This window comes from Phialemonium atrogriseum, assembly GCF_030411735.1.
Source record: "Phialemonium atrogriseum strain 8032-3 unplaced genomic scaffold QBC33scaffold_8, whole genome shotgun sequence".
NCBI classification, from domain to species: domain Eukaryota; kingdom Fungi; phylum Ascomycota; class Sordariomycetes; order Cephalothecales; family Cephalothecaceae; genus Phialemonium; species Phialemonium atrogriseum.
In genome coordinates this window covers 227,159-250,484 of record NW_026848145.1, presented here as the reverse complement: position 1 = coordinate 250,484, position 23,326 = coordinate 227,159, and the positions used below count along the sequence as shown (strand labels likewise).

The window sequence follows — 23,326 nt, the reverse complement described above, 5'->3', positions numbered from 1 at the left end:
CAAAGTATACCTGGGTACCTCGGTCAGACCGCTGACCATAACATGACCCTCGCACTGGCCACTTTGGGGTGGCACGAGCAAACCACTAAAACCATCAGCAAAACAGCATATGGTCGTGAGATTCTATGAGAGAAGGTTTGGCCAAGAAAAACGTAAATATAGGTAATCCTTACAGCCTAAATCTTCTTCGACAGGAGGAATTAATGAGTTGTTCTATGGTAGGTAGGTACTTCTTGAACGATTAAGGTAGAGAGCCGTTTTGCGTTAGCCCCACCATGGCCCGTGCGAGCAACTCAAAGCTGGGGAGCTTCAGCCGCAATTGTTCCACTCAGCAACCTAACCGCGTCTTGCGCGCCCAACATGCAATCGATGATCCGCCTTCGTCAATGACAACCCGCGCCCATCCCGTCTTCAAGGCAGTTCATAGCAGGCTCTGCTCAGAACTATGGACCTTAGACGTTGTCAAATTTGGGCACGTACTGGGAAACACATCATCCAAGCGGACTACGTGAAGATCAAATGTGTACGAACGGAATCGGGGCCAAGCGACGCAGACCAGTCTGTCGAATCCTCAGTTAGTAACGATGTGTCCGGAGGGACTTCTAGTTCGTCTTCTATTCCGGACGAACTCTTTGGCGCCGACGACGACCCTCTTATCCCAAAGTCGGCCGACATCGATCGTATTTTTCACCAGGGTCGAGAGACATGGAAGCAATTCGTCAAGTCAGCCGAGGCCCTACCTCCAAACTCCTTCCCACCAGGACTTATGGAGCCCTCCATTATGTTGAAAGACGTTCCCGCGCTCCCAGAGAAAATACCCACGAAGGCTTTGATTGGACAACCAGTTTGGCATATACCAAGCCCAGAGCAAGAACGAGAAGAGCATCCACGAAACGAAAATAATTCTCTAGAGTACGTCTGCAGCATCCAGAAAGAGTACTATTTCTCGTATCCAAAATTCTATCGAATGCCGCTTCTCCTCACTACCTGGTTCTTCCCATTTCGGAAGTACTCCGCATTCAGACAGTTGCCCTTCAGCCACTTCAAGAAGTCTCTCTATCTTGACGCTATTGTGGTTGTACATCCTCTCTGTTCGACTCTTGGAGCTGCAGGGTGAGAAAATCCAATATTCTCAATACTCCCTTCCTCCCAAGCCTGCGAAAACTTGCAATGCTCAACAAGACGATATCATCCTCAACCTCCAAGCTGCGTCCCACGAACTGGTCAGGTGGCTCTGCGCTATCCTTGCACCAAAGCCTGGTTGGTTGGCAGCTAGTGGACGTTTCCCACCATGGGCAGCCTTCTGCTCTGGCGATGCACGTTTCATCATCTCCACCGACCAGCCTATAGCACTTGCTTTGAACGAGCAGCCACCAAGTTCTGCCCAGGCTGTGGAGCTTCTCATTGAGATTTGCAGCCTCTACGGACTTGGACCTGATAATGGAGGTGACCAAATGTCTAAACCCTTATCCCCGCCTACAGCTGCATTCTTAGCAGCACTAGCCCTTCCATTCTATCGACACGTTAACCTTCAACCGCAATTCTCTATACCAAAGCTCAGAAGACGCCGGATTGATATTGCCACGCTGCAACCAATTCGCCAATATGTCAGCGATCTTCGATATTACATGACACTAAGTATGCATCCAAGGTCTCTTGGATCCGTCCTTTGGAGCATATTTTGGCAACCAGATATCGAATGCAATGTTGTCAGCCCATGGCTAAGTTCGATCTTGAGTGTGATCAAGCCTATCATCGATTCTCGGAATCCAGAAACGCTAGCCAAAGTGTTCGTCCTCCGCCGACCACGTGTTGCTTTGTGGTGGCTAGGCATCTTCCTCCTTGGCAATCCCACCATTCTTGACTGGATTGCCCGTTATCTGGAGACCCTTGAAGAGCGTTGGGGTTTTGCTTCTATGGCACCACCTGATATCGCTGTGGCTGCTTGGACTGGGTCACCCCAGTCATTCCTAGACGAAGAATCCTTATGCGTCTACCCAGAAACAACAGGTATGGTTATAAAGTCTGATCTTCTCCGGCACCGCTACAATTTTCGCCTCCAAGACTCTACGTCTATCCCCTTGTCCTGGCGACCATTTGGAGATGTTGCTAAAGCTGCCATCGAACCATATCTCTGGCCCTGGTTGGAACAGGGGCATATCAGAGAATATGTGCACTGGATTTGGTGGATCAAGAAGGGTAAGAGACTTATTCGAGACGTTCAAGTTTGGTTCCGGCAGGAGACAGACCGGTTTACCGAAGATGTCCCTGATCGCCTGGAATTGACGTTTGTGGGTCGGCCGACAAGATGTGGTGACGTTATCAAGCTAGCACCATCGAGACAGTCTACGCTGCGGATGATACATTATTACTTGTCGGATGCCAATGGAGACACAGATAGGGATATCACGACTATGCCCGGGGTTAAAACCCACCCATGGCTAAAGTATTGGAGGGGTCTTGAATGATTTCTCAAGGCCGGGGCACGACTACAGAGACCACTAGAATATCTTACACCAAGAGTGAGCATGCGGGAGTTAGTATGACTGAGGCTGATATCTCCACGCGTGGGGGGATGGGAGAGCGGCATCAACGCCGTAACCCGCCGAACTTGGCAGCCAAAACGACAGTATTCGGCTTTATCTATAATTTCCGACACCAGGGAATAAACCTGGTCTGACGGTTTCCAACTTCGAAGTCACCTAATACAAATATAACAAATATCCATGAACGTTTACTATGTATGGGGTTAGCTGTTGCATCCCATTTGCCTGTCTGGTCTGGTCTTTTTTTTGCTGCAATGTGCCCCTGACCTGCGAGTTGGGGGTCGGGGGTTGGGCGATGATGTCGTAATGAGGGCTGGTTGGGTACCGGTACTCCAAACCCCACAAATTCCTGCAAGTTTAATATGCAATGACACGCCTAAAACAAAGCCCCTGAAAAGGATACTTGTACATGTACATATGTAGAATTCCATCACCACCCCTGTGCCTTATTAAAGACAAGGCTTCAGGATTGGCTGGCCAGCCTCTCGAGCATGCAACAGAAGAGAACCAAGCACAGAAAACGCCAATGTCCTCCTCCGCCTTCCTGCATCCCGTAAGCAGGGACAAGCAGATTTGACTGTCATCGACGGCATCATCCTGCCCATTCTTTAATCTCTGTTCCCGTCGCGCATCATCGGAAATCCCGTGATAGCCCTTCGTTAGAGGCGCTTGCCCCTCATCGCAGCCAATCCTGAAAAGTAATCTAATTCAGCCCCAGCCGCGACTTCGATATCTCTACTTGCCAGGACCCAGGACTCCGGGGGAAAAAGCGAGAGGTCGAAATCCCAATTCCCTCCCGACCCAAAAAAATTCCGCCAGCAACCCCAGACTCCACCGATGCACTCCCAGCCATCCATAAACTTGAGCCTCGACCCCTTTGCAGCTTTTCGCACCTCTCCGCCGTCCAGTTGGCTTTGCCGCTGCCGCCGAATCTGATCACCACCACCACCACAATCAGCGTCTACCCGCTCATCCGCAACGGCCCTTCGCAGCGACGATCCCGAAAACGAGAACAGGAGGGACAGGCAAACCTGCACTCGAGGCTGTGCATTGGAGGCAAAGGCAGGCAGCTCAGCTGAGATCTCGTCTGCCGAGCGGCTCCAACCGCCATGGCCTTCCTTTTCAAATCCAAGAAGAACCAGGACAGGTCACTCACCAGCCGAGATGGCCCTCCGAGCTCGCAGTCGTCCTTGCAGGGCGCAACTGCGCGCGTGGCCCGGGAGGAGAAGAGCTCCCACCAGAGGTCGACACCGACAGGCAGTCTGAATTCGCTGGATAACGAGGGCAGCATGGGCAGTCCGGAGAATCATGCCTACGGGCGTCCGCGCGGCCAGAGTACGGACCAGACGTCGCAATCGTCCCCGAAGCAGCAGCCCCAACTGCAGGCGAGTGATTTACCGGTGAGTCTCCCCAACTTCTCGACACTCCCCGTATCGTGCCCGGCGCACATGTGCTGGCGGCTTGTCTGACACATAGTCCGGTTCTTAGTTCCGAAATAATGGCCAGATGGTCACCAACCCCAACGCCTCCCTCTATCCTTGGTCTCAGCGGAGAATCACTTACACCTCGTCCCACCCGAGTCCCTTTCCTCGATACGGCGCCGCGGTCAATTCGGTCTCCTCCAAAGAAGGCGACATCTATGTCATGGGCGGGTTGATCAACAGCTCCACAGTCAAGGGCGACTTGTGGCTGATCGAGGCCGGTGCGAACATGGCATGCTACCCGCTTGCGACGACGGCGGAAGGGCCTGGCCCGAGGGTTGGGCATTCAAGCTTGCTTGTCGGGAATGCCTTCATCGTCTACGGAGGTGACACCAAAATTGACGAGGCGGATGTGCTTGACGAGACGCTCTACCTGCTGAACACCTGTGAGAACTCCTTCCTGGAGCACGATGGCCGTGGGTCAAACGGGCGGCGCACGACATGCTAACCCTACTGCAGCTACACGACAGTGGTCCAGAGCTCTGCCGGCCGGGACCCGGCCATCTGGCCGGTACGGACATTCCTTGAACATCATCGGTTCTAAGATCTATATCTTTGGTGGCCAGGTCGAGGGCTACTTCATGAACGATCTTGCCGCCTTCGATCTCAATCAACTGCAGATGCCGAATAACAAGTGGGAGATGCTCATCTCAAACAGTGACAGTGCTGTTCCGCCACAGGGGAAGACACCCCCCGCCAGAACTAATCATTCGGTGGTGACCTACAATGACAAGATGTACCTGTAAGTGGTCTTGGAGTGCCCAGGCAGGCGGCCATTGCTGAACCCAGATAGCTTCGGCGGAACCAACGGCTTCCAATGGTTTAATGACGTCTGGTGCTACGATCCCACGACGAACCTCTGGACCCAGCTGGATTGTATAGGGTACATTCCAATTCCGAGGGAAGGACATGCGGCTGCGATTGTCGACGACGTTATGTATATCTTTGGCGGCCGGACAGAGGAAGGCTCGGATCTCGGAGACCTTGCGGCTTTCCGAATCTCATCCCGCCGTTGGTACACGTTCCAGAACATGGGGCCGTCGCCATCGCCCCGGTCAGGACACAGCATGACCGCTGTTGGCAAGGCAGTAGTCGTGGTTGGTGGTGAGCCAAGCTCGGCGGCTACCTCCGTCAGCGACCTCGGGTTGGTTTATTGTCTCGATACAAGCAAGATCCGCTACCCGAACGACTCCCAGGCCAGCTCCAATTCTCAGAAAGCCCCAGCCGCCCGGCGCCCGGGTGCCAACGAACCCATGACTCTGAATGCAACCAGAGCCCTGGCATTGCGCGACGGCTCTGTAGGTCCACCTGCGGATTCCAAGCGACTTATCGGTGCCGCCGCTAGAGAGGGGAGCGGCGTGAATAGCCCCAATGGTACGAGAATCACGAATGGTGCCGAAGTAAACGGGGTGAACGGGGCACCCAATCCTTCCGGCTCGAAACTCCCCAGAGTCGCTCCTCCGATCGGCCCTGCTGGTCCACCGCCACAGGGTCAACCTCCCAGACCGGCGTTGAACACTGTGGTTAGCAGGAGCAGGAACGCCTCCACGGAACGAGGCGACTCTCAACAACGGTCTCCGGTCACGACTAGCCTGACTCAGTCCCCCGTCGTCCAGCAAGGACCCACTACCAAAGGGAACGAGAGCCCTGTGACCAATGGAACGCGGACGCCAACTCAGCAAGCACAAGCAGCGAGGTCCGTGTCCAAGCCAGCCGAGCCCATCACAGCAGCCGATGTGCCAAAACCGAAGCCGTCCAGGCAAGGCCGATCTCAAGGCTCTGTTGACAGCTCCACGGAACCAGCCCTGAAGACTGTCGTGCAACGACCGTCCTCGCCTCCGCCTCCCACCCGCCAAACCAGCAACCCTCTCTCCAGGAGGTCGTCTGCAAGGAATTCGCAGACGGTGGCGGTTCTGAAGGAGTTGGATTCTGCGCGAAATCGGAATGCATGGTACGCATCGGAACTGGAACTCGCGAGGAAGGCTGGCTACGTCACCAGCGCGTCCCTAAGCCCCGTCCTCGACGGCCGGGGCGCAGAAACCTTTGACGACGACGACAAGCCTTTGATCGAGGCCCTTCTTGCAATGCGGTCAGAACTGGCTAATGTCCAGAGCTCCATTGACAAGCAAGCAATACTCGCCGCCAAGCAAATCGCGGAAGCCGAGAAGCAGCGGGACGCTGCCATTCACGAGGCGATATATTCGAAGGCCAAGTTGGCAGCGTACGCGGGAAGTGCGGCAAGCACCCCCCAACTGGGCAGTCACAGGGATAGCGATGACCACGTCACCAATATAAACAGGAAGCTCGCCACGTCGCTCAACACTCAGAAAGAGTTGCAAGCCCATTTGGACCGCCTGGCCGCGGAGGTGGAGGCGGAGAGGAAGGCACGGAAGCTGGCTGACGACACTTCAAACGCGGCGCAGAAGAGGATGGCAGACCTGGACGCGTACAAGCAACAGACCTCCCTGGAGGTCGAGCGACTCAAGGCCGAGCTGCACCTAGCGCAGCGCGAAGCCCGGGAACAAGCAGTCCAGGCGGCAGAGGCCGTGGCAGCAGCACAGATGCTCCGGCTCGAGACGGGCGAGCTCAAGAGCCAATACGACGACGCCCTAGGAAGCTCGAGAGACAACGGCGAGACATTTACTTCCCTCCGCGAGGCCATGGCGGCGTCCGCAGAGATGAAGACCCTCCTAGAGCGCAAGCTCGAAGAGGAGAAGAGCCAACGGGAGAACGTCGAGTCGAAGTTGGCCAAGCTCAAATCGGAACACGAGGCCCGCACTGCGGAGCTGGTTGTGGCAACCCAGCGCCTGCGAGATGCGGAAGAGCTTGCTGAACAGCATGCCAACGAGGCTAGGTTACACCGGCAGGCCGTCCTATCAGGTCTAGACAAGATATCGACTCGGGACGTCGGCAGATCCAGTACTGCAGATTCCGATCGCGTCAGTGCCCTGCAGGGTCAACTGAACGCTGCCAATGTCCTGGTCCGGAAATATCAACAAGAAGCGGATAGCGCATCCGACAAGCTGCGTAGCGCCGAAGAGCGCATCGCCGGCCTCGAGGCCTACCAGGAGCAGGCGAGCCGCGAGGGCGTCTCGATCCGGCGCCAACTCCAGAGTGCCCTGAGGGATACGCAGACGCTTCAAGCCGCAAACTCGGACCTCAAGAACCAGCTTGCCAACCAGCAGCTGGAGACGAACGCCGTGACTGTCCAGCACAACACTCTCAAGGATATCCTGGGCGAGCGTGGCATCTCCCCGACGAGTGCCGCCCGGTCACGCCGTCTTAGCAGCCCGCGTGAAGGTTCGCCAGAGCAAATGCGCCTCCGCGAACTCGAGCAACGGCTAGCTACCACCGTGGCCGCCCATGACGAGACCAAGGCCGTAGCTGCCATGCAGGCCCAAGAATCCGAGGCCGCCTATCGTGATAAGCTTGCCCAGCTCGAGAACGACTATCAGTCCGCGGTCCACTACGTCAAGGGCACGGAGAAGATGCTCAAGCAGCTTAAAGAGCAACTGGCGCGGTATAAGACCGAGAACAGCCGGCTCAAGGAACAGATCGTGGAGCTCGAAGACAAGGTCGAAGCCGGTTCGAATCAGGTTGCCGATTCTACGCCGGCAGATTGGGAAGGCCAGAGGGAGGCTATGCAGACCAAGATCGACTCCCTCCAGGCCGAGCTGCAGGCATCCGCCGCCAAGCTGGAGAACCAGATGCAGTCGATCAGGCAGGAGCTAGCCGAAACCCAACAAGAGCGGGACACGGCCGCTCACAGCAGCGAGGAGGCGACTCGTCTGCTCAGCGGCAGCAGGAAGGATCTCGAGGAACTACAGCACGAGAACGCGCTCCTAGAGCGCCGGGCCCTGGACGCGGAACAGAAAGTCAGCCTGCTGCTTGATCAGGTCGAGACCAGCGTCGACACGTACCGTCGGCGGAGCAGGCAAGTGGCGAGCATGGGTTCGGACATGATTGCCGACGCGAGCCCCCCCGTCGGGGGCACCAACGGCGTTAGCCATGCCAGGCAGGAGTCGAGCGAGGCGGGGAGCCTCTACGGGGGCCTCGGCGACGCGCGGAACAGCACGGCGCTGGACCACCTGGCAAGCGAGCTGGAGACGCTGCGGACGCACTGGGAGGCGACGAGCAAGAACTACCGGATGAGCAGCACGTTTGACTTCGAAACGGCCGCCGGGCCCGGGGCGATCGGGGCCAAGAAGGACGCGGGCCCGGGCCTCGGGCTGAGCGAGAGCCTCGCGGACTGGCGGAAGCGGCTCGACGAGGGGGTCAACGACGACGACGAGGGTCACCGCCGGGAAGCCGTCAGATGATGAGAGGCGGGAATTTCCCGGCATGGTCGACAAAAAGATGGAAATGATAATGTCTGGTGCACGCTTCCCCCTTCGAGGACTGGATTCCCCTGTAAAAATGTATTATCGGACGGTAAACACCGCCAATGTACGGCTTGATTACGGCTACCCCTCTGAAGATATCTCCCTGCCCCTTGAGCATTGAGGGAGTAAAGGGAGTCAGGCGGCGTTAGGGAACTCTTTTTTTTTTTTTTTTTTTTTTCTCTTTTGCCTTTTGCCCCTTCTTCGTGTGTCTTGTGTTGAAACACTCACTTTCCCTTTGGGCTTACTCATTAATTCATGTCATCCTACTTTGTTTAACATCCCTCTTTTGTTAACACCAAGCCAGTTCGATGAACGGCTTCTTCCTTCCAATGCTGGATCCAGGACAGGAGCTGGATGGACCACGCTTTGTTTTTTTTTTTTGTTTTTTTTTACATACTCTCTCTTTTCTTCAAGAAGACCATTTTGAGCCCGTATATTGCCATAGAGCAGGATCAATGATGACATGAGTGTTTGTTTTGCATCTGCTCTGATAGCCGTTTCGCAACTGAGACTGTTCGCCTGGCTGCCTGGAAATGCATGCGAGGCAGGTCTCTAATCCTTATAAGTCTACGTGTCTCGCATCTTAGCGACGGGCCTCCCTGTAGTAAAAAGGGGCCTTTGACAGGGCTGTGACACACTGGTGGCCCCTACAGTCTACCTATGGAGAATGGGTCCTACAGTCCGACAAGTCCGACAAAATGATTATATCAACAACTGGCAGCGACGTGGCTGTTCTACATCAATGAGCCCCCCCGCCCAGCTTACACCCTAAGGTACTTCTTCCCCTCGACAACCAGCTCACCCTCCCCCCGCTCAACAACCCAGACCCCCGCGCTCTGGCGGCCGGGGTCGTCTTCCGTGAGCACCAGGTGACACACCCCATTCTCATACTCAAACACCTGGAACGAACCCCCCGTATGGTCGAGCCCGAGCCCGGCTTCGGCTTCGGGACCTCCGCCCCGCGCGCTGCGATCATACGAGAAGCGCCCCGACCCGCCGTCGAAAACGTACACCTCCGCCTCCTCATCCGCCCTCCTCTTCCCCTCCTCCTCACCACCACCACCAGTGTCAGTGCCGCCGCCCCGCCGCCACGTCCCGACAACAGAACCCGACACGTCCCGACACACGAGCGCAAAGTCCCCCCAGACGATGGACCGCGCCATGGCGCGGACGACGGCGCGCGCGCCGGGTAGGTGGTCTGCTGCCGCCGCCGCATCCGCGAAGGAGGCGATGCAGAGGCCGTGGCCCTGCGGGGAGGGCGATTGCAGGATCGCCTTGTAGCTCACCTCGTTGCCCCGCTGGACGACGCAGTCGGCGGCCATGGCGGCGCCGGGGTTGAGGTCTGGTCGGGCGGCGAGGGGTTCGAGGAGGTGGTGAAAGGGCGGGGAGGAAGAAGGGGATTGGAGGGCGTCGATGCGGCGCTGGAGCTGGGTTGGGTTGTAGAAGAGCTCGATCTCGAAGTGGGCCGGGGAGGAGCCGCCGAGGATGGTGGGGTGGATGTCGCCCCTTAGGATTGTCCGGCTTGGGGAGGAGAGGTTGTGCTGTGGGGGTAGGAGGATGTCTTGGATGCCGAAGACGCGGGCGCGGTGGTGGGCCCAGTTGGTGGTGTCCTGGGTTGGGTCCTGGGTGGTGGTCTGTGGGAGGGGGGTTTGGGGGGGTGGTGGTTGCTGGGCGGGCGGCTGGGTTGCGGCGGGGTTGGCTTGTTGTTGCTGTTGTTGTACTTGGCTTTGGGAGTTCTGGACTTGGGAGTTCTGGGCTTGGGAGTTCTGGGCATGAAGGGCAAGCGCAGCAAGGAGGGTTTCAAGCGAAGGAACGGGGGCACCCTGGTTCTGCGCGCTTCCTGGGGCCCCTGGTGCTGTGCCAACAGGAGGAGGTCCCGAGTTCTGAACCACAGGGGCGTTGTTAGTCGCCGCCGACGGGACGGGCTTGCGGTTTGGCTGCGTCTGCAGTGATGTTCGTGGCTGCTGTTGCTGCTGCTGCTGTTGCTGCTGCTGCTGCTGGATCTGCTGCTGTTGCTGGATCTGCTGCTGCTGCTGGATCTGCTGCTGAAGCAGAGCCGCTAGCAAGACCGCCTCCGAGCCACCTCCAGACTGCTGTCCTTGCATGTCGCCCGTCTGAGCAGCAGCCTGCAACATGGCGATAAGCGGACCCAGGTTATCCACACCAACGATCTGCTGCTGCATGGCTGGCTGTGGACCGGCCGATGCCCCGGGCCTCAGAGACTGGTTCTGTCGGCTTTGGGCCTGGACCCCCGCCTTCAACTGCTGCTGCAACCGGTACGCCGCCGCAGTCTCGGGATCCGCCATCGTCAGTATGGGCATGATGGGGGCGATGACCTTCTCGACCACGTCGTTTGTCTTGACGAGGAAGTTCTTGCTGTGCTTCCATGCCGTCTTGGAGGCGTTCCTGGCTGACTCTTTGCTCCATATCTTTGAAGTCCGCTGGTTCTGGGCGGCAGCAGATGTCGGGGGAGCTTCGAAGAACGGGACGTCGACTTGCGGAATTACTGGGCCCGTGGATGGCGTGGGTATGTACTGCAACTGAGCTGCGGGTAGCTGGTACGCGGTTTGCTCTAAGAGTCCTGGGGCGGACTGGGGTTGTTGATAGACCGAGACGTTCCCTTGGAGGCCGCCATAAGCTGCGGGACTCTGGGCCTGAACGAGGGTGGTTGCTTGAGCCTGTAGCGGAGCAGTGGATGGAAGGCCTTGAACTTGTTGGACTGGTGCTTGTTGCGCCACATACGTGTATTGGTTTGCAGCGACCAGTTGGACTCCTTGGGCTGGCAACTCGGTAGGGGGTGACGGAGCAGCATAGACTACCTGGGGTACTTGTGTGGCTTGTATTTGTGTGGGGGGTTGTGGTTGAGCCTGGTATACTCCTGTAAAGGTGGGTGGCTGGACTGGGGTGACTTGGGCCGCATTATCTGACACTTGGCTCAGGTTGTGCTGGGAGGTTATCTTCTGCTGTGCTTGGAGAGTGGCGTGAAGAGTGGCATATTGAGCTACAATAGGAAAGGTTCCTGGCGACAGCGCCGCACTTTGAACGGCTGGCTGGGCAGGGGTCTGAGGCGGACCGCTGCTGGCTGTTAGCTCGTGAATTTGCGGACCTGGTTCTGACTGCTGTTGGCCATATCCTCCCCAGCTCGCCTGCGAGTTCACCGTAATTCCGTCGGGGGGGTTGCTGGGTGCGGTATTTGCGGGCAAAGGTCCAGATGAGGTCTGAGAGGAATAGGGCTGGTACTGGGCGGTCGGAGCTTGTGATTCTCCATTGAGCTGGTATGTGGTGATTACCATCTCGTCATACGGCGTGTATACCTATTGTCGTCCCTGTGGTTCCCGGTTGTTGAACTTGGTATTGGTAGTGTATTACTCCGTAGAATGTTGGGAGCCACGGGAAGAAGTCAAGCCACGGCGCCAGATAAAGACAAACGCCGTTTAGACAGCCGGGGGGAGGGAGCCTGATGCAATGCCTTCCTGTGGGGTTGGGTCAAAGAGTGGGCAACTATCGTGGAATCCGGTTAGGCCGCATGATAATAGTGTTGCACTCCTCGCTATAGCGACGAATCAGACTTGTCTGAGGCCAATATTTGGGCGACCCCATTTTAGGAGTGGGATGGTTCTGGAACAGCTCTCTGCCAGAGCGTGGACCCTGGTGGACAATTCAGCCTGTTCCGGATTTCAGCAGCTGAAGAGGAGGCCGTTGGGCCATTCCTGCATATATGAATATTGTCCTTGAGACCTCCTCCATGTCTTTGAACATTGTCCTTGGCAAAGCCTCGACTCCTTGCAACGTAGATCGTCAACACTTACATAATCTGCCAATTCGGATAACCTTTTTAGTGAAGCATAGGATCCTCGCCAACCCACCCAGAGCGGCCTAACCCGCGAGTCAATGATAGGGTAGTGACAGGGTGGTATTCTGACCCTTCAGCTGGATCGCGCCGCACCGAGCCTCTAATATTTTAGACCAATCGAAATGGGCTGGTGCTAATAGACTAATGTATGGTTGCATCCCAACATGCGGCCGCCCTTGGCCACCGCTGCTTCGCCAACTTCCTTTCCACTCTATTAAATATCGCAGTGCCGCAAGGAAGCCAAAGGGTGTGTCATATGCCTTTTATGACATGATAGCCTCGGCACCAAGGTCACGGAATACCATTCCGCCCTTCCATTGCTGCGCCCTCCCGAACTGGGTCCTGCTCCACGCCAAGGCCAACGAACTTCTGGTGCATCATCATCTCGTTCAAGTTCAGCAACGCCTATTCTCTCAGCAAGCATTTAGACCTATGGCAAGGTACAGCAGTACTTCGCATCTCGCCGAGTTACCGCCAGAAAAGGTGCGCGACAAGGTCGATGCAGCAGGACTCAATACTCCATGCCGGCTATGCCAAGCTTTGGCAACTCCCGGCCGGAGAGCCGGTAATTACGCCCCGCGGCATCGCCTTCAAACCCACTTGTGACCCGTTGATCTCGCTTTCCCTTCAACGCGATGAGGCCGCCCGGTAAGTGTTTGGGCCTCCCCAGGGGTTCTCTCCCTAGTTGCCATGGCCCAGGCATAGCCCGCTGTGATTGAAGAAGCCGGGTTGGGGTATACCTCCGTCAACGCCTATCCATTCCTCCATAAGGGGCTGTGATCCTTACTCCTAAAACGTCTGCGACTTAAGCGCCCCCATTCAAAGCCCCAAACCCTTCGCGCCTTTCGTCCAGCGGTACAGCGAAAGCGCTCGACGCCTGGCCCTATGCTCTTCCCATTCGGTCGGACTCGACCCTCGGACGCTATACAACGTCGAGCGGAGCACCTTGCGGAAGTTTTTCTGCATTTGAAGTCAGTCGACACTTGTTTTACAACTTCTTAACTTTTCCAGGGGACCGGAGGCTTGGGCGGGGGCAGCACCTGAAACTCGGTGCTCAGAGTCACCACGCACACCTCGTGTGCTCTTATGATGGTCTCGCAAGCCTGCTCGACAGACTGATTCGGCCCCAGCTGGGGCATGCGATCGGCGAAGAGGAGGAGGATGAAGCTGCCGTGGAGAAGGTAAATCCCGAACAGATATGGCATAAAGGTGAGCTCGGGGTCGAACTTGAGGATCTGCGAGACGGCCTGGGAGGCGGCAATGGCATGCGATGCGCAGTCGTTGAAGCGGGTCGAAGTGATCCAGTCGTCGTCGTCATCCAGCATGGAGATTGCGTCCCACTTGCCGTGGAGGAGAACGTGGAGAACGTGCAGAATATGCGTGCTGTAGGCTGCGACCAGCTGCATGCGGGACTGGTCTCTCATCCGTCTCGGGGTTGGAGGCATCGGGTTCGTATGCAAGGGTATGCCAGTGACCAGGTCTTTGATGCTGGGCCCTGATGTGGCCAACGACGCATAACCCGCCACATCAATTTCTCGAGAAAGCTCGTCGATGCTCCGCTCACAGTTTGCAAGGAGCTCACTTATTACCCCCACTGCCTGGGTGTCGTCGAGACCACCTAGCCGAGGATGCTGTCTCCTGTGGTGGACTTCAATAATATCGCCCATTATTGCCATCAGCGGTAAGAAATACTCGAAGAACCCGGTTCCGGTGATCGTGGTTGGCGGCCCAATCGTCCGGCGGGGCCAGTCTCTTGGTGGGATGGTGTCGAGGTTCTCCCAGATCGATTCAGGCAGCGGGGCTTGCAACAATATTAGTGGGTGCAAGGAGCAGTACGATCCCATTTCCGCGCGCAGGTCACCTACCGTATACTTCGCAATACGAGTCGGGCATATCAAGTACAGTGTTGAAAGACAGGCTGAGATGCCTGTCCAGGCAATACAACAGCCAGAAGACACGGCGGCGCTCCTCTCTAGCTTCGGTATTGGCCGGAGACTCGCCCTCGTGGTCCCTGTGACAAGAGCACAGAGGGTTGGCACACGGAGACACGGATCCGGAACACTGCTCGTCCTCTCTGTTAAGCTTCAGCGACAGGGCAAGCCTAATCGCCTTGTTCCACCATTTATAACAATCCGACTTGAAGTCTCCCCCCGAAACGGCAATGGATAGGAGGATGAAAGTCAGGACATCGTCAACAACTCCAGCGGGTTCGTTCGTCTCTGTGACGGTTGGTAGGGAAGACGAGACGGGGAAGTTGGGATGTGTCTGCTCGTTCTCCACTCGCAGGCCACCTAGCCGGTCAACCGAGAGTACTATGCGAAGGAAAGGAAGAGGTGCGCATACCATGGATTCTCCGCCACCTATCCGGATCCCTTTCGGATATCAGGTACGTTGCGAGGTTGTACAGGGCATTCGTGATCCTCGACCGAGAGCCGGGAACATGCAATAAAACAATGTCGGCTGTCTGTGCTGCGCACCAAAGCATCGTCGCCAAGAGTGCTGGTGTGGTCGGGCGGGGATGGGTAGGATGAAGAACAGATTTCTTGCGGAAGATACGGGTAAGGATATAAGGGGACGCGCAACGGAACAACGAGCTACCTGGTTCGGTGAGGTAGACATCGAGCAGGTCGGCAGCAACAGAGGCCGGGATAATATCTCCCAGATATGGGAGAACGGGGTCGAGAAGCCGGTATCGACAATCCGATGACGGTGCCTTGTACAACGAGTTCATCCGTTGCAGCTCTGGCAATGAGCCCTCGGGTCCAGCCGTGGTGCTAAATGATCCACGGTCATGACCGTTGGCTGTCGGAGCCTCGAACGAGTCGCGAGCATGGGGGTTAGCGGTCGACTGTTGCCCCATCACGCCATTGGCAGGCGATGGATATCCCACGCTGGAGTCGGACCCGGAGACCGCAGGGACTGCAGGTGGGCTCCCATGCGAGTTGGACAGCATGCGGGACTCTGCAGAAGGATCGAGGAGGGAGGAAACCTGGAGGTGAATGTGGGGAGCAACGAAACCCTGCGAGGTAAGATACGGCGCCGCTGCAGAAGCAGATAAGGATGGAGGCTGCTGGTGAAGTCCGGGAGGGGGCGAACTTAGGCTCTCATGACGTGTTTGGGCACGGCTCACGATCGAGACGCTGTCCTGAGGAGGTGGAGGACGTTGATACTGTGCTGGAGCTAGGGTGGTATCCGGGGATGCGACGGTTGATACAGGTGAGTGACCGTCCTGGGACCTTGACTGGGCCGGCGTCTCAGGCTGAGTAGAGGCAGCTAACGAGGTCGGGATACGCCCTCTCTTCTTAATCTCTCGATTATAGCGGCAGGTGTATCCATAGTCTGTGGCCCCAAAGAGACGACGGGTTAATGCCAATGCCGGAAACATCAGAAAGAAGCAACACTTTAACAGTCATGGAGAGAAGGGCGCCACAAGCCAAAGAGATGGAGCACAACAGAATCACGAACTCCAATTTGCAATTATGGGTCGATATGCGATAGACTTGGTGGGAAAATCCTACCTTGACAACGTCTGCAAGGACTATTTTTGCGAGGATGGGTGGTCAGCATTCGCAAGCAGATTTGCAAGGAGAGCCCAGCTTTTACCATTCACCATCACAGCGGGTCCTGGACGAGCTGCACTTATCGCAAGCCCGTCTTGTCCTCTTCCTTGGGCGTGCATGCTCCGCATGGTCGGCATCAGCTTGAGGCGAGGCACTACCGTCGTCATTGGCGTCAATTGGCTCTTCCATTGGTGCAAAAGTCGCGGGTCTCGATCTGAAATCCAGACCTTCAACGGTGGAGCAACTCCAGAGTTCCGGATGCAAGGGCGGCTCGTCAAATATCGAAGCGAAAAGGAAAACCAGGAATGAGCCGACCCGTTTGACTGGGACACGAGGGTGTCTCAAGAGAAGTGCATCCGTCGCGTTTATTGAAAATCCCCGCCGCTTAAATTATTCCCTCCTCAGACCTGCAGAAAGAGGGGAAGGCCAGGCCGGGCCGCTGTGGGGTAGCCCTCCTCCCCCGCAATTGCCCCACAATCTAAACTTTGCTGGGCCGATTTGAGAAATGGAAGGGCGAAGATATCTTCACGTGTCAATATTTTTGTTGTATGCTGTCAATACTATCCCAATTCTCCCACTACATCCCGTTCCCCAAGACCAAGCACTTCGTTGGACGAGCCGGGATACTAGACACTCTCGAAATGATGCTATTTATACGCAAGGAGTGTCAAAAACCTGTGATTGTCGGGCTAGGCAGCGTAGGCAAGACCCAGGTCGCTCTACAGCTGGCATACGGGTGATAGAACACCAGCCCAAACACTCCACATTCTAAGTGCCGGCGTTCAGCGTCGCAGCCTTCGAACAAGCATAGAGTGAGATAGCCAGGAAGCTCCCCATCTGCAAGACCGATGAGGAAGACCTAAAAGAATTGGTTCGGCGGTACTTGAGCTCAGAGGCGGCTGGGCCATGGCTTCTTGTGGTAGACAACGCCGACGATATGAATGTTCTCTTTGGAAGTTTACACACGCCAGGTGGCATCAACGGCTGTCTCCCGGAGAGCAAAGACGACCTATTCCTGTTTACGACACGTTCTCGAGAAACGGCAGTGTCTGTTGCTAGGAGCGATGTGGTGGAGAACAAAGGCAAACTAGAATTGGCCGCAGGAGAGATCAGGGGGGAAGTCGGCAGCGCTGCGCAAGTGTTCTCGACTCTGAGGCTCTTTCGAGGTCTTGTTTCGAAACACCAACAGCCAATTTTCCAGGGGCTAGGGGGCAGTTCAAGGCGGCAGAGCGGGGACCTCTTCGGCGCTTATGTCGCCAAGTAAGGCCCATCACACGGCGTGGCTACCTTGTGACGAACGCGGAGCATTGGGATCGAAACAATATGTGCGACCTAACCAACAACGTTTCAGTAGCGTTGTATTTTCTCTTCCTTTTTTTTTGAGAAGGATAGAATCAATCTCCTCTCGGCGCATACGCACGCAATGTGCTCGGGTGGGACGGCATTCGTAGTAGATATCGACAATATAAGTGGAAGTAATTGGGCAGCAAATGGATAATTCCTGCACAGTCGTTGGGCCGTACATACGGTGCTTCCTTGCCCGTAAGGGCCAGACGCTCCAGGGCTTATGGCCTGGGGACCCGGGCAGCCTCGAGAGCTACATGGATCCACAACTTGAGGACGACGCGGCTATAATCAAAAGGACGTTCGAGAACATGACAGCGCTCACACCACCATCGAGAATGCCCGTACTGCCGGACCATGCGAGCGGTAGCTACAGAAGCAGCCCTCCCGGCAGGGTTTCGCCTTCCGGTTCCTCCCCCAGTGGGAAAGGATCTTTCCCCGAGCCCCACCTTCCTCTGTTACCACCGGCAGGACCTCTCAGTAGCGAACAGGAGTTAGCACGACGGGACCGCTCCCTGTCAACTCGTTCCATGTCACCAGAAAGACCGTCACCAGGCCCCCCCGGACTCCAGGGGCAGTCATCTCCCTTGACCTACAGGCAGCGGAGCCCACCTCAAGGGTCGACATCATCGAGACAAGCGCCCATGGCCACGCCACGAACACCATTGCCAGCCGTGTCGCTAGTCGAGTCGTGGGGTCGCGACTTTGACTCCACGAATTTCCTTGTTCGAGTTGAGGGATCCGGCGAGTCCTTCCACCGGCTCGGGGAAGAATTCAAGAGAGGGACAGTACAAGACCGGAGCGGGCGAGATGTTCCTTGCTACTTCACCAGCCACAATAAGTCGAGCATCTACGTCCTATCACTTGACCCGAGAACGATTCAGAGGACGAGGGACGCCGCAAAAGTCTCGCTGCCGAAGTGGGTGAAGAAGTGAAACGGAAGCACGGCTTGCGAATAATGCTTGCGACCGGATACATTGAGCTGGCTCGGTGTTTGTTTCCCCTCCCCGCTCTCTTTCCCATGTTCCCCCTTTCCCTACTCTATCAAGTTTTCTTTGGTCAATGTTTTTGGGATATCGGATATCGTTTCCTTACTGTCTTTTGAGCAACGAGAATCTTCTGGGTTTCATCGTTGTGTCCACTCTCTTGGTCTGTGCGTTCTGCAGTTCGTTTTCTGCTTTTTGATATGGGATTCTTTTTCAGTCGGTTCTGATTTAGTTTGGGCGGTAATATTACTCGTTCTCGCTGCATCCCTGACCCACCGAGCCTAAACTCCACGTGCAATTGTACAAGCCTTTCGTTGCCATCCTCGCTGTCCTTGCCCGCCTCTCTCGCCCTCCAAGACGTTCGGCACTGACTTTCCAGTTGTCTTTCTGGTGGGAGATCCTCGGCTCATGTTAATAACGTAGTAGGCTCGATGGGAAGAAGGCCTGGCTTCGTCTTTTTATATGCTTTACGCGTCCCGCATTGCATAGCGATACGCTGTCCAGATCGGGCGTGAACCACCAAGCCAAACGCTGCGGATAGTCAAGTTGTCAGCAACTGCGTGATAATATGGTAGCTCTAGAGTTTCTCACTTGTCCGTCCCTTTTACACGCAAAATCTTGGGTGAAGGGTGATGCCGTGGTTTGGGGAGCGACGCGCGAGTTCTGTAGGATCGGCGTGATGTCAGACATGTAGCTGTCGAGTTTGTCTACCGGCGTCGTTTGGAAAGTTAATCCAGCCAGGGGGCCTTCGGATACATCGTATAGAGTCGAGATTGAAGTCGGATCCGCCGGGTCCCACTGGCCAAGTATTTCGATGGTTCCATCACCATGGAGAATGCGCAATCCCATGCACCGAAGACCAACTTTGCGGACTTGAAGGTTGGATATATCATCTAGTGTTGCTGTTGACTGCATGACCGTCGATCGTAGTTCAATTCGGACGATAGGAATATCCGGAAAGCCATGCCGCACGGCGGTCGGAGACGGAGCTTCAAGCAATTCTTCATGGTCGGGTTCATATTCCTCCGTAACTCCCATGTCGAAAACATCTTGTTGTATATTGTATGTCAAGGCGTCGACGATGATTCCCGTGATTTTTGATGGACGGCCGCTACTGACTTGTGTCCACTGAGGAAATTCTTCGTATCCTCTTCTCGTTCGCTGTGTCGCATAGTAAGGCCCAAAATGGTGGCTCCGGCCGCGGTTTGTGCTGACCTTAAAAGACACTCAATTTCAGCATACGTCGCTTCTCTTTGATTAGGTACTCATGTGCAGCTCTTACCGACAAGGCATAATGACTTCGTATCAATCTTTTATGGCCGCAGGAGATATGCATCCATAAAGAGTTGAGGTATTCCCCAGGACTGAGGGCCATGTGAATCGAGCACTTCGTGCGCTGGCCCAATAGCTGAGTTGACCGGCCATGAGAGGCAATGCCCTTGATTCCTAGGTCAATAATAGGTTCCATGTAGACGGCAATGCCTGATACGTATTCTGACCCGTTGGCGAGCGGCAGGTAGTAGCACGGCCTGTGATCCGCATAGTATGGGATCTTTGGTGTCTCTATGCAAGTTCGGACAAAACTGTGGGAGCGCCCAATAGGTGAGAAGTCCCGGTCCAGCAGAACGGGACGCGGATTATCCGCACCAGACTCAATATCCGCCCTGGTCTGGTCAGGCTCCTTGAAGCCGAGCTTGATAAGCCGGATATCCTAAGTCGCAGTTACGTCAGCCCAATGGTTGCATGCTAGAACGATTCGCTTTACGGTTTCGCAGGACGGGATAACTCACATCTGCGAGGACATAGAGCATTTGCAGGTCACTGCCCATCACAGTACCCAGCCAGCAAGACGAAGGGTCGCCGAGCCAGGTAGAACGAGATCAGTCGACGTAAAGGATCCGCACCGCTCGAAGTCCAAATTCGCCCAGGGCATATTGTAATCCTTGGATACATGTGCTTCGTACCGGGATCCACGGACAGCACTCGGACTGGTTAAATCCTATGCCGGTCAAAAAGGGTCGTCCCAGGATATTCGAAGACCGGACATGCAAACTGGTAATGGCACCAACTATGCCAAGGTCTATAGTCCTCGGCTTGGCACATTTGCCCAGGCCAAGTCTGCACAGTAAGAAAGGGGCTACCGCCTTAGCCTTCAATAAGGATGCGAAGAGAGAGCCTTCTAGGTAGTCCAAGATATTGCATTGCAGCTCAAGTGGCAGTCGGCGAACCACCTGCTCGAGGAGGCTGCCGAGGGCTGTCTCTGTGCTGTATGCGTCTAGCTGGGTTTGGCGGCTCAAGTACCGATGATGTACATCCTGGCTTAGCGGTGGACCTAGCGGGCGGGTATGCTGGGCTAGCTTTAGTAGTTGGAGAGAGGGGATGACCGTAGGATGATTGATGGCCTTCCAGCAGCACTTGTGAGCTAGAAATATGACTTGGTCCGGCCGGCATTTTATGCAGTACAAGCCCCTGTGACCTCTGTCTGAGCAGAAGGTGACGGCGCGGGCCGGGTCTTCTCTTCCAGCTATGAAAAACCCGTTCAAGCAAAGCATATTGTCAAGCTCAAGGTCCTCTATGGCCCTGAGAAGCACCCGCACAGAACCATCGGCATTCTGACAGGGAAAAACTTATATGGCAATTAGCCATATTCCCTCCATTCAAAGGATAGATCAGCAGATCAGATCACTCACGGGAGACCATAGATCGCTGCCAGTCAGAACTTTCCACGGGTATATTGGGCTCCTTCTCGGGGAGGTCCTCATGGCAGAGGAAGCATCGCCAGAGAGGTCGAATATGCAGTTTATCGGGAACAACCGCGTTTTGCATAGCTCAACGACTAATATTTTGTGACAATGGTTGTTGCGAATCGCGATGCGACGAAGGATTGGAGTTTCCGAGACGCGAATGACAAACAATGGATGGAGGTGGAAAGTAGGTTGGGCTGAGGTAATCGGCCGTGTAACTTGTTAGATCATATGATCAAATGAAAAGGCTTTCATACCTTGTACCTCAAAGTACGATCCCCGTAACCAACGAGAGGAGAGACGATTGCTGGTTCAAATTAAAGTAATTAGCGACCTGCCACAGTAGGTACCTACAAGGGAGTGAAATGGGCCTCTTAGATCCTTCCCTCCCAGGCCCATAGAGCTGAGATTAGCGACTGCTACCTAGGTACACCTTTAAAGTACGAATAATCGTGCCGGGGTTTGGAGCGGAAGCGGTGCGGCGGAATTGTTCCTTATGGCATATGTAGGATCCGGTGATCCGTGCTCTGCCCCGCCGTTTTGATAAGATAAGAGCTCCTTCGCCACTCCGTTGATTCGCCGCTTTATTGATTTGCGGCACCGTGATTCAGGAACACCACTCACTCTCAAATCTAAAACTGCAACACTTCGAACAGCTGCATATCCACATTCCACTCCTTCAACGTCATTGAAAAAGGCCCGGGCGGCATCGCTCTCTATACAAGCAGTTGAAGGCCGCCCAGGATGGGCCAGGAAAACTCAGTCCTCAGCGATGACACACCGCCAAACACCCTTTCCGAGCGCAGCCTTGTCGGCCTCGCTGAATACATCAAATCCGGCCAGGCCAAGCGCATTGTTGTCATGACAGGCGCCGGCATATCCACTGCTGCAGGGAGTTAGTTGCCCCGTTTTCAAGCCCCCCTCTGCGTTCTGAATCTTGGCTAACTTCTCCTTTCCCATTCCAGTCCCCGATTTCCGCTCCCCAAACACCGGCCTATATGCCAACCTTGCCCGCCTCAACCTGCCGTTTGCCGAAGCTGTCTTCGACATCAACTACTTCCGCCAGAGCCCGGAGCCCTTCTACGTGCTAGCCAAGGAGCTCTACCCGGGAAGATTTCACCCCACCATCTCCCACGCCTTCATCGCCCTCCTTGCTTCCAAGGGGCTGCTCCTCCACCTCTTCACCCAGAATATTGACTGTCTGGAGCGGGCAGCAGGTGTGCCGCCACATTTGATTGTCGAAGCCCATGGAAGCTTTGCGACCCAGAGGTGCATTGACTGCGGGACACCGTTTCCGGATGCCCTGATGAAGGAGCACGTGGTGAAGGGAGAAGTCCCGAGGTGCGTCAAGAAGAACGACGATGGCGGAAGTTGCGGCAGTCTGGTCAAGCCAGACATCGTCTTCTTCGGCGAGCAGTTGCCAGAGGTCTTCCGGGCAAGGCAGCACTATCCCGGCTTGGCGGACCTGGTGCTGATCTTGGGAACGAGCCTGCAAGTGTATCCGTTCGCCGGGCTGCCGGAGACGGTGCAGGAGAAAACTCCAAGGGCATTATTCAACCTGGAGAGGGTGGGTAGCCTGGGGACTCTGCCCGATGATGTGCTCTGCTTAGGGTCTTGTGACGCTGGAGTGCGGGCGCTGGCGGACGAACTAGGCTGGCGGGAAGAGCTCGAGAAGAAATGGAGAAGCCTTGTCGGCGATGAAGAGGCGGAAATGCAGTTGAGGAATGCGCAGAAGAGGGAGCAGATCATGGAGGATGAGGTGGTCAGGCTTGCTGAGGAGATTGAAGATGTGTTGCACATTGAGGAAGACGCCAACGACGCCAATGAATCCAACGAATCCAACGACAGCCACGAAGCTCAGAAGCTTGTTCGGGCTATACCTGAGCTACAGACCCAGGATCGCGATACGGGACAGATTCCTGAGGTCAAAGGCCAAGAGGTGTCCAGCAACAGTGAAGCGAACACCGCAGCTCAGGAAGCTAGTTCCGGTTCAAGGGTCGAAGCAACTTCACCGTCCCGGTCGCAGACGAGTCGACTTAGTAAGGCAGACGGCGAAGACAAGAATCAGGATCAACAACATAGTGATTCTAATACGGAGTCGGAGCATGGAAGAAAGGAAGGGCAAACTCCTACTTCCAGTGAGAACCAGGGGGAAACAACCAGCGCGCCCTCTGGAAAAGTACTGCTATGACTGTGAGGGTTCTGTACGCTAGATTTATGAGCGGTAGTCACTAGGTTGGCATGGGGTATTTTAGAAACCTAAGACTGCTGCTTAGCGGTATATTACAACTGCCAATGTCACGGTGCCCTTTTCACCGACAGCAGAACAAAGAAGACGCTTGGGCATTTGACCGTGGCTGAAGACAATGACAATGTCTCGAAATACTATCCAACTCCCCGGCATTGAATCCCACATATAAAGAGCCCCCC

The 23,326-nt window shown here is 55.5% G+C and overlaps 8 protein-coding genes across 8 annotated transcripts; 4 read left to right on the top strand and 4 right to left on the bottom strand.

Annotated features, from left to right (window-relative positions):
- Positions 1 to 445: 445 nt before the first annotated feature.
- QBC33DRAFT_488875 (uncharacterized protein) lies at positions 446 to 2,727 on the top strand (the record flags this gene model as incomplete). Its single annotated transcript, XM_060425438.1, has 2 exons — positions 446 to 912; positions 938 to 2,727. The coding sequence occupies 2 exons, from the start codon at positions 446 to 448 to the stop codon at positions 2,466 to 2,468; spliced, it is 1,998 nt and encodes a 665-aa protein (XP_060284955.1). The 3' UTR covers positions 2,469 to 2,727.
- A 680-nt stretch (positions 2,728 to 3,407) lies between these two features.
- QBC33DRAFT_358295 (negative regulator of mitotic exit) lies at positions 3,408 to 8,507 on the top strand. Its single transcript, XM_060423893.1, has 4 exons — positions 3,408 to 3,946; positions 4,035 to 4,413; positions 4,487 to 4,769; positions 4,821 to 8,507. Exons 1-4 carry the CDS (start codon positions 3,656 to 3,658, stop codon positions 8,344 to 8,346), a joined length of 4,479 nt encoding a protein of 1,492 aa, XP_060284954.1. The 5' UTR covers positions 3,408 to 3,655; the 3' UTR covers positions 8,347 to 8,507.
- A 663-nt stretch (positions 8,508 to 9,170) lies between these two features.
- QBC33DRAFT_533544 (uncharacterized protein) lies at positions 9,171 to 9,665 on the bottom strand (the record flags this gene model as incomplete). Its single annotated transcript, XM_060427471.1, has 1 exon — positions 9,171 to 9,665. A coding segment is annotated over one exon (495 nt), but the record flags the coding sequence as incomplete, so codon positions are not given.
- Positions 9,666 to 9,854: 189 nt separating this feature from the next.
- QBC33DRAFT_533542 (uncharacterized protein) lies at positions 9,855 to 12,145 on the bottom strand. The gene is made up of 2 exons (XM_060427470.1): positions 10,075 to 12,145; positions 9,855 to 10,043 (listed from the first exon to the last, which is right to left on the bottom strand). Exons 1-2 carry the CDS (start codon positions 11,700 to 11,702, stop codon positions 9,917 to 9,919), a joined length of 1,755 nt encoding a protein of 584 aa, XP_060284952.1. The 5' UTR covers positions 11,703 to 12,145; the 3' UTR covers positions 9,855 to 9,916.
- A 936-nt stretch (positions 12,146 to 13,081) lies between these two features.
- Positions 13,082 to 16,011, bottom strand: QBC33DRAFT_448756 (transcriptional activator xlnR; the record flags this gene model as incomplete). Its single annotated transcript, XM_060424487.1, has 6 exons — positions 13,082 to 13,222; positions 13,303 to 14,063; positions 14,128 to 14,553; positions 14,606 to 15,662; positions 15,724 to 15,800; positions 15,879 to 16,011. The coding sequence occupies 6 exons, from the start codon at positions 16,009 to 16,011 to the stop codon at positions 13,082 to 13,084; spliced, it is 2,595 nt and encodes an 864-aa protein (XP_060284951.1).
- A 1,188-nt stretch (positions 16,012 to 17,199) lies between these two features.
- Positions 17,200 to 18,401, top strand: QBC33DRAFT_358303 (uncharacterized protein). The gene has a single exon (XM_060423894.1). It carries the CDS (start codon positions 17,313 to 17,315, stop codon positions 18,099 to 18,101), a length of 789 nt encoding a protein of 262 aa, XP_060284950.1. The 5' UTR covers positions 17,200 to 17,312; the 3' UTR covers positions 18,102 to 18,401.
- On the bottom strand, positions 18,333 to 20,329 carry QBC33DRAFT_358252 (uncharacterized protein). The gene is made up of 4 exons (XM_060423892.1): positions 19,943 to 20,329; positions 19,435 to 19,863; positions 18,744 to 19,367; positions 18,333 to 18,683 (listed from the first exon to the last, which is right to left on the bottom strand). Exons 1-4 carry the CDS (start codon positions 19,979 to 19,981, stop codon positions 18,564 to 18,566), a joined length of 1,212 nt encoding a protein of 403 aa, XP_060284949.1. The 5' UTR covers positions 19,982 to 20,329; the 3' UTR covers positions 18,333 to 18,563.
- A 1,087-nt stretch (positions 20,330 to 21,416) lies between these two features.
- QBC33DRAFT_533531 (DHS-like NAD/FAD-binding domain-containing protein) lies at positions 21,417 to 23,254 on the top strand. The gene is made up of 2 exons (XM_060427469.1): positions 21,417 to 21,791; positions 21,862 to 23,254. Exons 1-2 carry the CDS (start codon positions 21,641 to 21,643, stop codon positions 23,085 to 23,087), a joined length of 1,377 nt encoding a protein of 458 aa, XP_060284948.1. The 5' UTR covers positions 21,417 to 21,640; the 3' UTR covers positions 23,088 to 23,254.
- The last annotated feature ends 72 nt before the right edge of the window (positions 23,255 to 23,326 follow it).

Coding starts and splice junctions, on each gene's coding strand:
- QBC33DRAFT_358295 (XM_060423893.1), top strand. CDS start 3,656: ATGGCCTTCCTTTTCAAATCCAAGAAGAACCAGGACAGGTCACTCACC. Junction 3,947..4,034: donor TGCAGGCGAGTGATTTACCG/GTGAGTCTCCCC, acceptor TCCGGTTCTTAG/TTCCGAAATAATGGCCAGAT. Junction 4,770..4,820: donor TACAATGACAAGATGTACCT/GTAAGTGGTCTT, acceptor GAACCCAGATAG/CTTCGGCGGAACCAACGGCT.
- QBC33DRAFT_533542 (XM_060427470.1), bottom strand. CDS start 11,702: ATGGTAATCACCACATACCAGCTCAATGGAGAATCACAAGCTCCGACC. Junction 10,044..10,074: donor ACCCAGCCGCCCGCCCAGCA/ACCACCACCCCC, acceptor CCCCTCCCACAG/ACCACCACCCAGGACCCAAC.
- QBC33DRAFT_358303 (XM_060423894.1), top strand. CDS start 17,313: ATGGATAATTCCTGCACAGTCGTTGGGCCGTACATACGGTGCTTCCTT.
- QBC33DRAFT_358252 (XM_060423892.1), bottom strand. CDS start 19,981: ATGGGCAGTGACCTGCAAATGCTCTATGTCCTCGCAGAT. Junction 19,368..19,434: donor GAAGTCATTATGCCTTGTCG/GTAAGAGCTGCA, acceptor GTGTCTTTTAAG/GTCAGCACAAACCGCGGCCG. Junction 18,684..18,743: donor CGTGTAAAAGGGACGGACAA/GTGAGAAACTCT, acceptor GACTATCCGCAG/CGTTTGGCTTGGTGGTTCAC.
- QBC33DRAFT_533531 (XM_060427469.1), top strand. CDS start 21,641: ATGGGCCAGGAAAACTCAGTCCTCAGCGATGACACACCGCCAAACACC. Junction 21,792..21,861: donor CATATCCACTGCTGCAGGGA/GTTAGTTGCCCC, acceptor TTCCCATTCCAG/TCCCCGATTTCCGCTCCCCA.